Source organism: Mobula birostris, chromosome 7 (genome assembly GCF_030028105.1).
Source record: "Mobula birostris isolate sMobBir1 chromosome 7, sMobBir1.hap1, whole genome shotgun sequence".
NCBI lineage: Eukaryota > Metazoa > Chordata > Chondrichthyes > Myliobatiformes > Myliobatidae > Mobula > Mobula birostris.
The window spans coordinates 21672618-21689194 of NC_092376.1; the positions used below are offsets into that span (position 1 = coordinate 21672618).

Consider the following 16577-nt stretch of genomic DNA (forward strand, 5'->3'; position numbering starts at 1 on the left):
TTTACTTATCAAGAGTTCGCCTGTTTCACCAGCCTACCTGGATTCTTCTGGAATCTATTATCATACCTTTCTTTGGTTATTACACTTCTAAACCTTATGTTCTTGTAGATCTTAATGTTTTAGAGTAACTCTAGGGTTGCCAACTTTCTCACTCCCAAATAAGGGACAAAAGTAGCAGTCAAATACGGGACACTTGTGTTTACCCCGAGAAAGACTATCATGACCATGAAGCCTTGTGCGGGCACCTCTGTGCGCATGCGTGACGTGTGCATACATGATGTGCACATACATGTACATGCCGATTTTTTTTTTTTTTTTTTTTCTCTCTGCAAATCAGTTTTGGCTTAATCTTCCCGATTCTGATACACTGTACATACATTATTTCTACTTTATATAGGCCATGTATTTATCATATCATTCCTGCTTTTACTATATGTTGGTGTTATTTTAGGTTTTATGTGTCATTGGTATGATTTGATAGGTTATTTTTTGGGTCTGGGAACACTCAAAAATTTTTCGCATATAAATTAGTGGTAATTGCTTCTGCGCGTTATGCCACTTTGGCTTACGAATGGTTTCATAGGAACGCTCTACCTTAGGGGGGGAAATATGGGACAAGGGCGGTCCCGTATGGGACAAACCAATTTAGCCCAATATACGGGATGTCCCGGCCAATACGGGACAGTTGGCAACCCTAAATAACACACACAAAATGCTGGGAGAACTTCAAAGGTTAGGCAGCATCTATGGAGAGGAATGAAGAGTTGATGTTTCAGGCTGAAACCCTTCATTAGGATGTGACAATTATCTGTCATCTCCTGCCCCCTTCCTGTCCAGTCTGGATGAATGGCCTCGGCCTGAGAAGTCAACTGTTTATTCCTCTCCATAGCGGCTGCATGACCTATTGAGTTCCTCCCGTATTTTTTGTGTGTTACTCTGGATTCCCAGCATCTCCAGAATCTCTTATGTCTCAATATTTAATCCTGTTTTGAATCATCAATAATAAATTGATATATTATACCTAAATGTAGAGAGAGGGCATTCATTTAAGGTGAGAGGGGACAATTTTAAAGGAGATGTGAAGGGCAAGTTTTTTACACAGAAAGCAGTGAGTGCCTGGGATGTGCTGCCTGGAGGGGTGGGAGAGGTAGCTACATTAGAGACTTGTTAGACATTTAGATAGGCACATGATTGTAGGTAATTGGAAGGATATGGATATTGCGTAGGCACAGCAGATTAGTTAGATTGCCCATTTGATTACTAATTTAATTGGGTCAGCACAACTGAAGGGCCTGTTCGTGTGCAGTACTGTTCTATGTTCAATGTTCTAGGTATTAAAGGGTGCAGCAGTTTTGAAAGTAGATAAATAAGTAGGAGCAGATGAAGCAGACCTAAGCAAAACAAGTAATGAATTTGTGATGGCTCTAAATGTCATTTTATGATCCTCTCTGCCTGTTAGAGAGTTGGCAGAGTAGACAATTGTACTGTTAATTTGAATTGAATTGACTTTATTTCTTACATCCTTCACGTACATGAGGAGTAAAAATCTTTACGTTACTTCTCCGTCTAAATGTGCAATCATAGTAATTTATAATAAATAGAACAGTCAATGTAACATAGAATACACTCAAATCAGCGTGAGTTAATCAGTCTGATGGCCTGGTGGAAGAAAAAAGCAAGAAAAGATACATCAATTAACCACTACCTTCCAAAGGTCTTTATGTCATGTGAACTTGATTGGGTTTTTTGAAGAGGTGATCAAAAAAGTTGATGATGTCTGGGCAGTAGATGTTGTTCCTATGCTCTTCAGTAAGACTTTTGATAAAGTTTTACGCAGTAGGCTGTTGTGGAAAGCTGGATCACGTGGAATCCAGGGAGAGCTGGCTAATTGGATATACACAACTTTCTTAATGGTGGAAAGCAGAGGTTGATGGTAGGAGGTTGTTTCTTGAACTGGAGAATTGTGAATAATGTTGTGCCTTGGGGATTGGCACTGAGCCCATTGTTGTTTGTTGTCCATATCAATGACTTGGATAAGAATGTATAAGGCATGGTTAGTAAGTTTGCAAATTTTACTAAAATAGGTGGTTTAGTGGACAAGGGATCTTGATTAGCTGGGTAAGTGGGCTGAGGAATGGCAAATGAAGTTTAATTCAGGTAAGTGTGAGGTATGGCACTTTGGAAAGTCAAATCTAGGTAGGACTAACACAGTGAAAGGCAAGTCCTGAGAGGATTTTGCAGAACAGAGGGACCTTGGACAAGTACATGGCTCTCTGCAAGGAGAGTCACTGGTAAATAGAGGGTGGTGAAGAAAACCTTTGGTATGTTGGTCTTCATAAGTCAAGGCATTGAGTGTAAATTTGGGAGGTCGTGGTGGGGTCGTTCAGGATGCTGCTGAGGCTGCACTTGTGCTCAGTTTTGCCTCCCCTGCCACATTAAACTGTAAAGTGTGTTGGAAGATTTACAGGAACGATGCCAGGACTTGAGGGACTAATTTATAGGGAGAGGTGGCACAAGCTAGAGCTTTATTCTTTAGAGCACAGGAGACTGAGAGGTGATCTGTTAAAGGTGTATAAAATCACGAACGGCATAAATAGGGGTGAATATACTCAGTCTTACTTTCAGAATGAGGTACACCTAGAGGGCCTACCTCTAAACCTTACCTTAAGGTTTCAGGTAAGAGGGGGAAAGATTGAGAAGAACATTGGGGATGGGCAACTTTTTTCATACAAGGGTGATATCTCTGTGGAATCAGCTGTCAGAGGAAGTGGTTGGAGCAGGTAGAAGGTTATGGGCCAAATGCTGGCAAATGGGACTTGGTCAGCATGGGCCAGTTGGGCCGAAGGGTCTGTTTTCCTGCTGAATGACCCTAAGACTCTATAATGAGAAATGGGCAACAAATGCTGGTGTGTCCAGATCCTGACTAATGAATAATACAAGGTTGCATATAAAACTAACTGGACCACAAATTGACTGTTATACAGCATGATCATCATGTTATAGAAGAAATGAGAGGCTGCACTGGGGATTTACAAACCTGTTGCCAAGGCTGGAAAATTGCAGCTATGAGCAAATATTGAGCAGACAAGGATTTATTTCTTTGAAACAGAGAAGGCCAAGTGGAGAGTTAAGATATATAAAATTATAAAACGATTACTATGGTAGAGTGAATAGTACAGACCTTTTGTCTTAAAACTGCATCAAAAACTCAACTGATTCCACAACCAATGGATTCATTTTTAAGGACTCTACAACTCATGTTTTCAGTACTATTTATTTATTTAACAATAATAATAATTATTATTATTAGATCATAAGACTATAAGACGTAGGAGCCGAATTAGGCCATTCACCCCATTGGGTCTGCTCCACCATTTCATCTTGGCTGATCCTGGATCCCACTCAACCCCATACACCTGCCTTCTCACCATATCCTTTGAGGCCCTGACAGGTCAGGAAACGAGCAATTCCAGCTAAAATATACACATGGACTTGGCCTCCACTGCAGTCTGTGGCAGACCATTCCGCAGATTTACTACTCTCTGGCTAAAAAAAAATTCCTCCTTGCCTCTGTTCTAAAGGGTTGCCCTTCAGTTTGGATGCTGTTCCCTCTAGTTCTGGCTACCCCCACCACAGGAAACATCCTCTCCACATCCTTCCTATCTAGTTCTTGCAACATTTGGTAGGTTTTAATGAGATCGCCCCCGCATTCCTCTAAATTCCAGTCAGTACAGGCCAAAAGCTGCCAAGTGCTCCTCACATTCATTCCCAGATTCATTATATTTTTTTTGTATTTGCACAGATTATCTTATTTTGCACATTGACTGGGTTTGCCAGTCTTCCTTTGTTAGTAGTTTTTCATTGATTCTGTTTTATTTCTTTATTCTACTATGCATACCTGCAAGAAAATGAGTCTCAAAGTTCAAAGTAAATTTATTTTCAAATTACATACTGGTCACCAGAAACCCCCCTGAGCTTCATTTTCTTGTAAGGTAGTCAAGGTTTCAATGTAGTCTATAGTGACATATATGTACTTTAATAGTATTTACTTTGAACCTTGGAAAACTCGGCAGCATTGATTTAAAATAATTGTTTGCAAGATCAGAGGAAAGATGAGGAAAAGTAGGGTGTTGAGGATCTGGAACTCACTGAGTGAAAGTTTGCAGGATGTGAAAATCCTTAAAAAGAACTTGGGAGAATCCTCATAGAGCTGTGAGCCATAGGATTGTTGTGACTGAGAGACAGATTTATTTCCAGAAGAGCAATCGAGATCATTTAAAAGGAGAAGAGGTGAATAATGAAGTGAACACACATGAAAGAGCAAAGGCCAGGAATTAATTAGGTTTTGCTGATCAATAAATTGAAGGAGGGAGGGTGACTTTCAGCTATGCACTGCTGTTTTGTGCTTACTTATGGAAGACAATGAAAGCGTAGTCTGAAACTTCACTTGTATTTTAAAGTAGTTCTGTCAAAATATCTCAGTACTTGCTTTTTAATTCTAACACTGGTAAAACATTCTATGAATAATTTAATCTGCATGCATTAGTTGGGATTAGTAAATTAAAACTTTGTTTCTGGCCCTTTGTAATGGAAATATCTAACATTGACTTTCATTTGAAAAGAATAGGAATGCAGAGAAAAGTGGAGCATGTAGAATGTGAAGAAAAAATGCTAAACGGCTCCACAAGTTGAAGCATTAATTTTGTTCTTTTATTACAGAGGCCAAGCATGGCCACGGTTGTGGAGTGGATCGACTATGAAACGCTGACATTATTGTTTGGAATGGTAATTAAAATTCCTTACTGCAATTGTTTTAATCACACTTATGCATATTCTATCCGTGTATCTCTTTCAAGGAGTGCAATTGTAGAGCAGAATTTAATTTTTAACCTCAATCTCACCATCTGTCAGTTTTGTTAAATGCCTCAGCAGCTGTGTGAAAACGTTCTGGCAAAACTAGATTTTGCTTTGGCTGAGTGAGCCATGAATTTAAATGTTCAGGTGTCTCACTCTTTGCGCACGCACTGCGGGTTCTGAGGTGTTATCAGTGCATATGCTTGGCACATGGGAACGTGTGTCATCTGAAGCCGAGAGAGAGAATGTTTGAAGTCGGTCATATGCCCGTTGCGACAAACTTTTGAGAACTGCAGGTGAAGAATTTTCTCAGGAGCTTTGCTCTCCTTATGGTTTAGATTTCCTGAGAACGATGTCAGAATCTGGTTTGATAGTACCGGCATATGTTGTGAAATTTATTGTCTCTGTGGCAGCAGTACAATGCAATACGTAATAATAGAAAAAACCCTGCAAATTACAGTAAGTATTTATATATTAAACAGTGAAATCAAATAAGTTATGTAAAAACAGAAATAAAAAAGTGGTGAGCCTTGTTGAGGCACCGCTCCCTGAAGATGTCCTGGATACTATGGAGGCTAGTGTCCATGATGGAGCTGACTAAGTTTACAACTCTCTGCAGCTTATTTCGATCCTGTGCAGTAGCCCCACTCCTCAACCCACCACCTCCCCCCCCACCCCCCCTATCAGACAGTGAGGCAGCTGGTTAGAATATTCTCCTTGGTACTCTCTGTAGAAATTTGCAAGTGTTTTTGGTGACTTACCAAATCTCCTCAAACTCCTAATGTAGGCCTAATGTCAATTATAACCATGGAAGAAAAGTTGTAACAGAGTTTAAGCTTCTCATTCAGCTGCCTCTTTGTTGTTAGGAAGAAGCTTGTGTGTATTAAAGGCCGTCATAATTGTCCCAGTGATTATACAAAATTATGAGGGGTATAGAAAGGGGTATAGCAGTTTTCCCACCGAGGTTGGGTGAGGTTAGAACTAGAGATCATGAGGTAAAGCGAAAGGTGAAATGTTTAAGGGGAACATGAGGGGGAAACTCTTCACTTGGAATGTGGAACAAGCTGCCAGGATGTGGGTTCACTTTCAGCATTTCAGAGAAATTCTGAATCTTTGAATCTTGAAATGTGGATAGGTACATGGATGGGAGGGGTATGGAGTGCGATGGTGCGGGTCAATGGGACTAGGCAGAGTAATATTTCAGCATGGACTAGATGGGCCAAATGGCCTGTTTCTGTGCTTTAGTTTTCAACGGCATGTGCTATAAGGAGAGGTTGGACAAATATAGATTGTTTTCTCTGGAGCAGTAGAGACTGAGGAGAAGCTTGATGGAAGTTTATTAGTTCATGAGAAGCATAGATAGACAGCTGGTATCTTTCTCCCAGTGTCAAAATGTCCAATAATAATGAACATTCCGTAAATTAGGAAATTGGTTTATTATTGTTACAGGTGCTGAGGTATAATGAAAATCATTGTTTTGCATGTCATCCCCACAGAGAATTTCATTGAGGTGGCACAAGGCAAACGTAATAACGGAATGCAGAATATAGTGTTACAGTAACAGGGAAATTACAGTGTAGGTAGACAATAAGTTGCAAGGCTATGATGAGATATGTTATGATGTCAAGAGTCCAGCTTCTTATACAACACATCGGTTCAATTGTTTTATAGGTTCTCATGATCCTGGTGGTATATGCTTTCAAGCTTTTGTAAATTCTGGCTGAAGGGAGGTGGGAGAAGAGAGAATGCCCAGGGTAGCCTGAATTACTGAGGAAGTGAGAAGAGTAGATGGAATCCATGGAGGGGAAGATGGTTTATATGATGTTTTGGCTTCTCCTTGGCTTGCCACCTTATTGTGATGGAGAAGCTTGTGTGTATTAAAGATCTTCAGAAAATTTCCAGCAATTGCAGTAGACTTGTGGGTAAGGTGCCTGATAAAGTGGAGGTCGATGAATGAAATGCTTTTCTGAATACTACAGGAAGAATCTTGAGGCTTTGGACTACTTACAGATGGCACTCAGTAGGATCTTGTCTGTATTGGACAACATTAGCTATAAGAAGATGTTGGACAAACTTAGATTGTTTTCTGTGGTGTGTAGGAGGGTGAGGATGATGTGATAGAAGTATTTAAAATGATGAGAGGCATAGATAGTCAGAGTCTTCCTCCCAAGGGTGTGAAATGTCAACTGAGATATTGCACTTAACTACATAAGGACATATTAGGGCAGACTTAATCATTGACTTGAGTTTTGAGGATTGGTTTAAAGAAAGAAAAAAATGACAGTAAGAAAGTTCAGGGCAGGGATTCAGAGCTGAAAGTGCAGTGGAGTTTTGAGTTTTTGAATGACCTAATTCATATCAGGAGAGCAGAATGAGGGTGCCCTATCAAGTCTATGTTGAATTTGTCAGATGTTCAGCTAATGAAAAGATTCGATGAGGATTCCAGTAGTAAATGAGCTAAGGTATGGATGAAACTGCACGATGTTAAAGAGACTGATTGACTGAGCTGTCCTGCTGTCCATCGCTTAAGCTGTAAATTGAAGTCTGGTGCACGGGTTATAGTTTGTTCTCTATAGATACCTACCAGTAAGAAAATAACTGGAACCTAATACTTTTCTTCATCCCTGTGGAGCAAGATTGATTAGTGGCTACATCGTGTTGTGAAATCCCAACAGAAAGGGAATTACATTTAGCTTCTATCTCTCACTGAAAAGGCCCCAATTAATAGTTAAATATTAAATATATTCAAAAGAAGTCCAAAATCAATTACCCAGCCTGTTTTCAAAACTGTAAAGAGCTGTCATATTAATGAGTCATTTGTTGTTTTAAACAAGATTAGCATAATTGGAACAATACATGAAATGCAAGCATTAATCATGCTGTCATTCAAGGCCATTCTTGTGCAAATGCAACCCTAACCTTATTAATCCTTCAGGAATGTTTATAATAGTTATTTTCTCATAATATTTTCAGAGTGGAGCTCATTTTCTGTAAGGATGTTGTAATCTGAAGAGTAAAATGCATTACAGTGAACTCTAGATACCCATTCATTAGAAATTCTATTTTCTGTTTGGAACATTAGGAACCCAATTAGGTCATTCAGGTCCTTGAGCATGCTGTGCCATTCAATTTAATCACCTTTAACTATTTCTTAATTCTATCAGCCCAACTTGTTTTCCCATTCTCGAATAAAAATCCATCAGTTTCAATTTTAAGATGTTCCAATGAGCTCTTTTCGTGTTGGGACTAAGTTGGTCATTTCCTCATGCCTGCATGAAACACTTCACTTCTTAACGCACAAGTTTAGTTTTAATGTTGCTATTGTACCTAACACATCTTCAAGAATGCCGTCACTTTAGTGTTCAATGTACCTCACCAGCATTAAACTCAGGAGCAGTTTAGATTAGATTATGAGGACACTCAGTCCTCATTTACTGTCATTTAGATATTCATGCATTAAAAAATGATACAACGTTCCTCCAGAATGATATCACAAGAAAACACAGGACAAACCAAACCAAAACCACATAATTATATCATATATCATATAATTAGAACAGTGCAAAGCAATACCATAATTTGATAAAGAGCAGACCATGGGCACGGTAAAAAAAAAGTCTCAAAGTCCCGATAGCCCCATCATCTCACACAGACGGTAGAAGGGAGAAACTCTCCCTGCCCGAACCTCCAAGTGCCGCCAACTTGCTGATGCAGCACCATTGGAAGCACCTGACTGCAGCGGACTCTGAGTCCATCCGAAAACTTCAAGCCTCCGACCAGCCCCTCTGAAACAGCCTCTCCGAGCACCACCCTCTGCCGATGGCTTCGAACCCGCCCTGGCCGCCGAGCAACAAGTAAAGCCGAGGACTTGGGGCCTCCCCCTCCGGAGATTCTGGACCACACAGTAGCAGCGGCAGCGAAGCAGACATTTCAGAAGTTTCTCCAGATGTTCCTCCGTGCTCTCACGTCCGTCTCCATCAAATCAGAATTGTGCACGGCATCCTACTTGACAAATAACAGACATCACCACCGGAGTGGCTGCTGTGAGCCGCGTTGCGCCGCCATCTTCTCCTCCCTCTTAGTTAGTTAGTTTTCTGCCTGGGTATAAACTTGGATTCACAGTTGAATCAGAATCAGGTTGGTTATCACTGACATATGTCATGAAATTTGTTGTTTTGTGTCAGCAACACAGTTCAATACATAAAAATATTGCCTAAGTGTAATAAGAAATACAGGTAAAAAATTAAATAAGGAGTGTGAAAAAAGAGCAAAAAATTAGTGAGGTTGTGTTCATGGGTTCATTGCCTGTTCAGAAATCTGATGGTGGAGGGGAAGAAGCTGTTCCTGAAACATTGAGTGTGTGTCTTCTGGCTCCTGTACCTCTTCTTTGATGGTAGTAACGAGAAGAGGGGTGGTGGTGGGGGGGGGTCCTTGATAATGGATGCTGCCTTTTTGAGGCATCACCTTTTGAAGATATCCTAGATGGTAGAGATGCTAGTGTCCATAATATGGAAATTGCCACAAGTGTGGAGGAAGCTCAGGATAGTAACTCTGTTGCAGCTTCGTCATTTGAGGCTATCAAAAGATTTTGTTTTAAACGCTGCTAGTGAATCAGTATTTAGTTTGGAACTTACAACAGAATGACTAGCCAATGAGCCCATGGTTTACTTTCCACTCTATCTTTTAAAATTATTTTTTTTATTGGGATCAGGCATTTATTGTCCGTCCCAGAGTTCTCTTGAGAAGGGGGTTTTGAGCTGCTTTTGACAATACAACCATAAGACATTGGAGCAGAGTTAGGTCCCTGGCCCGTCGAGTCTCCTCTGACATTCCCTCATGGCTGATTTACTATCCCTCTCGACAACATTCTCCTGGCCTTTTCCATGTAACTTATGACTCCTTCACTAATCAGGAACCAGTCAGCCTCTGTTTAAAATATACCCAATGACTTGGCCTCCACAGCCATCTGAGGCAATTACTTCCACGGATTCACCACGCGCTTGTTAAAGAAATGAACTGCTGCAATCCATCAGGCTACGAAGATGCAGGAAGCAGGCCTGTAACACTGAGTCGCAGAGCTGGACAGCATGGAAGTAGTCCCGTCAGCTCAACCCGTCCATTACTAACCATGGTGCCCACCTGAACTACTCTCATCTGCCCACGTGTGGCCCATATCCCTTGAAATACCTCCTATCAATGTACTTATCCAAATGGCTTTTGAATATTTTTACTGTACCTACCTCTATCACTTTCTCTGGTGGCTCATTCTACATACACACCACACTCTGTATAAAGATTTGCCCCTCAGGCCCCTTTAAGATCTTTCACCCTTTACTCTTTTAGTTTATAGTTCTGCTTTTGTGGTTTAAAAAAAAAGACAAAGTGCATTCACACAGACTATTCTATCATCATTTTTACTGCTCAATAAAGTCACTCCCAATTTCCTACGTTCCAACCTGTCTGCCCTCTCCTATCACTCAGGCTTTAGTGCCTGGCCTTTACAATGACGGGAGTGATATTGTGTGACTTGGAGGACAACTTAGAGGCACTTGTGTTCTTGTGTGATAGCTAAGATCCTTCAAATCCTATTTAATTTTAACAATTTCTATCTATATATTGAAGACATTTTAAAATTACAGATTTGTAATGTTAATTCTAGACTTGTTCTTTTAAGCAGCAATATGTTAGGAAAGATATGAAAGTATAATCTTGAGTTGGTAACATGTTATAGAACATAGAAACATAGAAAACCTACAGCACAGTACAGGCCCTTTGGCCCACAAAACTGTGCCAAACATGTCCTTACCTAAGAAATTACCTAGGGTTACCCATAGCCCTCTATTTTTCTGAGCTCCATATACCTGTCCAAGAGTCTCTTAAAAGACCCTATCGTATCCACCTCCACCACTGTCGGCGGCAGCCTATTCTACGCACTCACCACTCTCTGCGTAAAAAAACTTACCCCTGACATCTCCTCTGTACCTGCTTCCAAACACCTTAAAACTGTGCCCTCTCATGCTGGCCATTGCAGCCCTGGGAAAAAAGCCTCTGATTATCCACATGATCAATGCCTCTCATCATCTTATACACCTCTATCAGGTCACCTCTCATCCTCCATTGCTCCAAGGAAAAAAGGCTGAGGTCACTCAACCTATTTTCATAAGGCATGCTCTCCAAACCAAGCAACATCCTTGTAAATCTTCTTTGGTTTCCACATCCTTCCTGTAGTGAAGTGACCAGAACTGAGCACAGTACTCCAAGTGGGGTCTGACCAGGGTCCTATATAGCTGCAGCATTACCTCTCGGCTCCTAAACTCAACTCAATCCCACGATTGATGAAGGCCAATGCACCTTATGCTTTCTTAACCACAGAGTCAACCTGCACAGCAGCTTTGAGTGTCCTATGGACTTGGACCCCAAGATTCCTCTGATCTTCCACGCTGCCAAGAGTCTTACCATTAATACTACATTCTGCCATCATATTTGACCTACCAAAATGAACCACCTCACACTTATCTGGGTTAAACTCCACCTGTCACTTCTCAGCCGGGTTTTGCATCCTATCAATGTCCTGCTGTAACCTCTGACAGCCCTCCACACTATCCACAACACCCCCAACCTTTGTGTCATTAAGATAGCTTAGTCCAGGCTCTTCAGTCTATGATGTTTTGCCAAACTTTTAAACTACTCTACGATCAATCCAATCCTTCCCTCCTACGTCTTCCTCCACTTTCCATCATCTATGTACCTATCTAAGAGTTTGTTAGTTAGGCACATGGATGATGTTCGATGGCAACTTGCTGTGTGACAGACTCATAAAGGAGGCGAAAGGGTCTGGTTGGGATCTGAGATATTGTGCTGTCAACAATGCCTCTGGAATTTATTTCATGCCCCTGTGAGTAACAGCATCATGTCAAAAACTCTGGAAACTTTAAAATTGTTTCAGAGTGTGGTAAAGCATCAATTGTGGCTTGGTTCATAGGCTACGATTTTCTATCTGTCTGCTCTGGGTTTTGCTCCCATTTGCGGTAACAGAGTATTTCTTGACGGAGCTGTGTCAGCCCATAATTTAGTGATGGCATGTGTTGTTTTACATACAGAGTACAATCTATTGTACAGTGATCCAAGTCAATTTATCCAGAAGACAATCTATTTGGATCTATTTTGGTGCGGTCCGAGGCCGAAGAAGCAGTTCTGGTGCGGTGATCTCCAGCTGGGTCAGTAGCTTCGTCAAGGTGTTGTTGACCTTGCCAGATGTAGCAGATTGGAGGTTTAGAAGGGTTTCTCAGGTATAGGATAGTGTAGAGGGCAGTTTGCTCAGGAGAGCACACGCAGAGTCACCAGATACCGGAGTTCATGCCTGGATTCCGTGTGGTGACTGGTATCCCTGGATCTAAAAGCTGCTGCTCTAGCCTTCAAAAGGGACTTGAGCTCATAATCCATCCAAGGTTTCTGGTTAGGGAATACCCAGATTGTCTTGCGAGACACACAGTCCTCTGTGCACTTCCAGATAAAGTCCGTGACAGCTGAGGCGTACTCATTGAGGTTAGCTGCCGAGTCCTTGAATACTAACCAGTCCACCGATTCAAAGCAGTCACGGAAGACCTCATCCGTTTCCTCCGTCCAACGCCATCTTAAAACCATCTTTAAAAAATATTAATAATAATAATAAATACATAAGCAACAGTTCAGTGATGGGGTGAGTGAAGTTATCCCCACTGGTTTAAGAATCTGATGGTTGAAGGGTAACAATTGTTCCTGAACCTGATGGTGTTGATCTTGAGGCTCCTGTGCCTCCTTCCTGATGCCAACAGCGAGAAGAGGGCATGGCCTGGATGGTGGGGGTCCTTGATGATGATGGAGCTTTCCTGCAACAATGCTCCACATAAATGTGCTTAATGGTGGGGAGGGCTTTACCCGTAAAGGACTGGGTTGGATCCACTACTCTTGGTAGGCTTTTCCGTTCATGGGGATTGGTGTTTCCATACCAGGCTATGATGCAACCAGTCAATATACTCTGCACTGCAAAACCACAGATAGAGGCAGATGCCAAGTTTTTAAGCTCACCAGTGGGAGGTGGTGCTTGAGCAATGCTGGCCCACCATCTCGAGGGAGTCTTGATCATAAGCGGGCCGAAACTCCTGAACACAGGTGGCAGATCAACTGATGATCCCACTGGTGATAGCACAGGACAGTTAACATCTTAGTCCACGTGTATTTTGTAACTCTGCACCGCAAAACCACAGAAGTTTGTCACAGTTTTAGATGCCATGCCAAGTCTTCGCCAACTTTTAAGAAAGTAGAGGTGCTGCTGTGCTTTCCTTGTAATGGCACTTGCGTGTGAGGGCCAGGACAGAACCTCTGAAATGATTACACCAAGCAATTTGGAGTTTCTAACCCTCCCCATCTCTGATCTACTGAAGACTGACTCATGGACCTTTCATTTCCTCTTCCTGGAGTCAGTAATCAGCTCCTTGTTCTTCCTGAGTGAGAGATTGTTGTTGAGGCATCACTCAGCCAAATTTCCAGTCTCGCTCCTCGTCACCACCATTGATTCATCCAACAACTGTGTTGCTGTCAGCAAACATAAACGTAGCATTAGAACTGTCCTTAGCCTCACAGTCACTAGTATAAAGCAAGTGGAGTAGGGGAATAAGCACACAGCCTTATGGTGCTCTTGAGCTGATGGCGATTGTGGGGGAGATGTTGTTGAACTGACTGGGTCTGCAAGTAAGGAAATCAAAGATCCAGTTGCATAAGGAGGTACTAAGGTCTAGGTCTTGAATCTTAGTAGTTTTGAGGGGATGATAGTATTGAATGCTGAGCTGTAATCAATGAACAGTATTCCATCTTCACTGTCCAGGTGTTCCAGGGATGAGTGAAGAGCCAATGAAGTGGTATCTGCTGTTGACTTGTTGTGACTGTAGGCAAACTGGAGTGGATCCAAGTCACTTCTCAGGCAGGAGATGATGTGTTTCATCACCACCCTCTCAAAGCACTTCATCACAGTGGATGTAAGTGCTATTGGACGATAGTTATTGAGGTTGGTTACCACATTCTTCTTAGACACTGGTATGATTGAAGCCTGTCTGAAGCAGGCAGGTACCTCAGATTGCTGAAGCAAGACATGAAAGGTATCAGTGTACACTCCAGCCAGTTGATCAGCACAGGTCTTCAGGACTTGGCCAGGTACTCCGTCTGGGCCAGACGCTTTCCATGGGTTCACTTTCATGAAGGATGCCCTCACATTGGCCTCAGAGACTGAAACCACAGGGCCACTAGGTTCTGTGGGAGTCTGTGACGATGCCTCCATGTTTTGATGGTCAAAACGAACATGTAGGGCATTGAACTCATCTGGGAGTGAAGCCTTATTTTCACCTATATCACTTGGCTTCACTTTGTAGGAGGTAATAGCATTCAAGCCCTGCCATAGCTGTTGAACATCCTTCAGTAATTCAAGTTTGGTTTGGAATTGTCAGTGCGTACATGAGATGGCTTACCATAGCTACCTTCCTGAACCACTACTGTGCTTCTGCTGAAGGCATCGCCAGAGTGTTATCCTGCATTTGGGTAAGCTCCAGACTCCAAGGCAGAGATGACTGAACAATAGTGTATTTCCAATTCACGATGGCATTTTCCTTGCAGGAGGACCTGTAGGTGGTCGTGCTCCTGTGCACCTGTTCCCCTTGACCTTCTTGGCAGTAGGTGTCGTGCGGTCGGAACGTGTTGCTGGAGCAGTCTGACTAAATTCATGCTATGCATTTTGTACATGGCAGATACTGCAGTTGCAGTGTGCCAGTGGGGAAGTGGGGGGCTGATGGATGGGAACATTATTTGATGATTACTGTTTGCACGGTATGTTCTGTACATTAGATTTCTGAATCTATCTCACTATATTTCTTTATTTTTACTCTCTTTTTGCACTACTTACTTAATTTAATATTATATATACACAGTACATATATATTACTTATTGTAATCTTTATATATCTTCATTTTGTATTGCAATGTACTGCTGTCACACACACAAAAAAAACAAATTTCATGATGTTCCGTTGTTTAGAAAAAGGCTCCAAAAGTAAAACAGGTAATTACAGGCTGGTGAGCCTGACATCTGTAGTAGGTAAATTATTGGAAGGTGTTCTGAGAGATCGGATATACAAGTATTTGGACAGCCAAGGGCTGATTAAGGATAGTCAGCATGGCTTTGTGCGTGGTAGATCGTGTTTAATGAATCTTGTAGAGTTTTTCGAGGAGGTTACCAAGAAAGTAGATGAAGAAAAGGCTGCGGATGTTGTCTACATAGACTTTAGTAAGGCCTTTGACAAGGTCCCACATGGGAGGTTAGTTCAGAAGGTTCAGACATTATAGGTATCCATGGAGAGGTTGTAAACTGGATTCGAAATTGGGTCTGTGGGAGAAGACAGAGAGTGGTAGTGGATGATTGCTTCTCAGACTGGAGGCCTGTGACTGGTGGTGTGCCTTAAGGATCTGTGCTGGGACCATTGTTGTTTGTTGTCTATATCAATGATCTAGATGATAATGTGGTAAATTGGATCAGGAAGTTTGCTGATGACACTAAGATTGGAGGCGCTGTGGACAGCGAGGAAGGCTTTCAAAGCTTGCAGAGGGATCTGGACCAACTGGAAGAATGGGCCAGAAAATGGCAGATGGAATTTAATGCAGACAAGTGTGAGGTGTTGCATTTTGGAAGGACAAATCAAGGTAGGATATATGCAGTAAATGGTAGGGCACTGAGGAGTGCAGAGGAACAAAGGGATCTGGGAGTTCAGATACATAATTCCCTGAAAGTGGCGTTATAGGTAGACAGGGTTGTAAAGAAGGCTTTTGGCATCCTGGCATTCATAAATCAAAGTATTGAGCATAGGAGTTGGGATGTTATGGTGAGGTTGTATAAGACATTGGTGAGGCCAAATTTGGAGTATTGTGTGCCGTTCTGGTCACCTAACCATAGGAAGGATATCAGTCAGATTGAAAGAGTGCAGAGAAGATTTACTAGGATGTTACCGGGTCTTTTGGTGTTGAGTTACAGAGAAAGATTGAACAGGTTAGGACTTTATTCCTTGGAGGGTAGAAGAATGAGGGGGGATTTGATAGAGGTTTACAAAATTATGAGGGGTATAGACAGAGTAAATGCGAGTAGGCTCTTTCCACTTAGATTAGGAGCGATAAATATGAGAGGACATAGCTTTAGGGTGAAAGGGGAAAGGTTTAGGGGGAACTTCTTCACTCAGAGAGTGGTGGGAGTGTGGAAAGAGCTGCCATCTGATGTGGTTTAAAATTAAATGGGATAGATACATGGATGGGAGAGATCTGGAGGGTTATGGATTGGGTGCAGTCAATGGGACTAGCGGAATAAAGTTTCAGCACAGACTAGAAGGGCCGACCAGCCTGTTTTCTGTGCTGTAGTTTTCTATGGTTCTATGATGTATACCAGTGATACTAAACCTGATTCTGATTTGAGTTCCGATTTGAAACAGTTACAGTATTGTACTGAAATCTGGATCAGTGCCTGAATCTCAGAAGAGAAAATGGTGCCTGCTGTGTTATAGCATATAGAATATTACAGTGCAATGCAGACCCTTCAGCTCACAACGTCGTGACGACCATTTACTCCACTCTGACACTTCCCTCCTACATAATCTTCCATTTTTCTGTCACTCACATGCCCAAATAGTGTCTAAAATGCCCATAATGTATCC

The 16577-nt window shown here is 41.9% G+C and overlaps 1 protein-coding gene across 1 annotated transcript in view; it reads left to right on the forward strand.

Annotated features, from left to right (window-relative positions):
• Positions 1 to 16577, forward strand: part of oca2 (oculocutaneous albinism II) — a 503930-nt gene that overhangs the window by 163417 nt on the left and 323936 nt on the right. The window contains exon 10 of the mRNA XM_072264241.1: positions 4720 to 4785. Coding sequence (XP_072120342.1) covers positions 4720 to 4785 — 66 coding nt within the window. The remainder of the gene's footprint in view (positions 1 to 4719; positions 4786 to 16577) is intronic.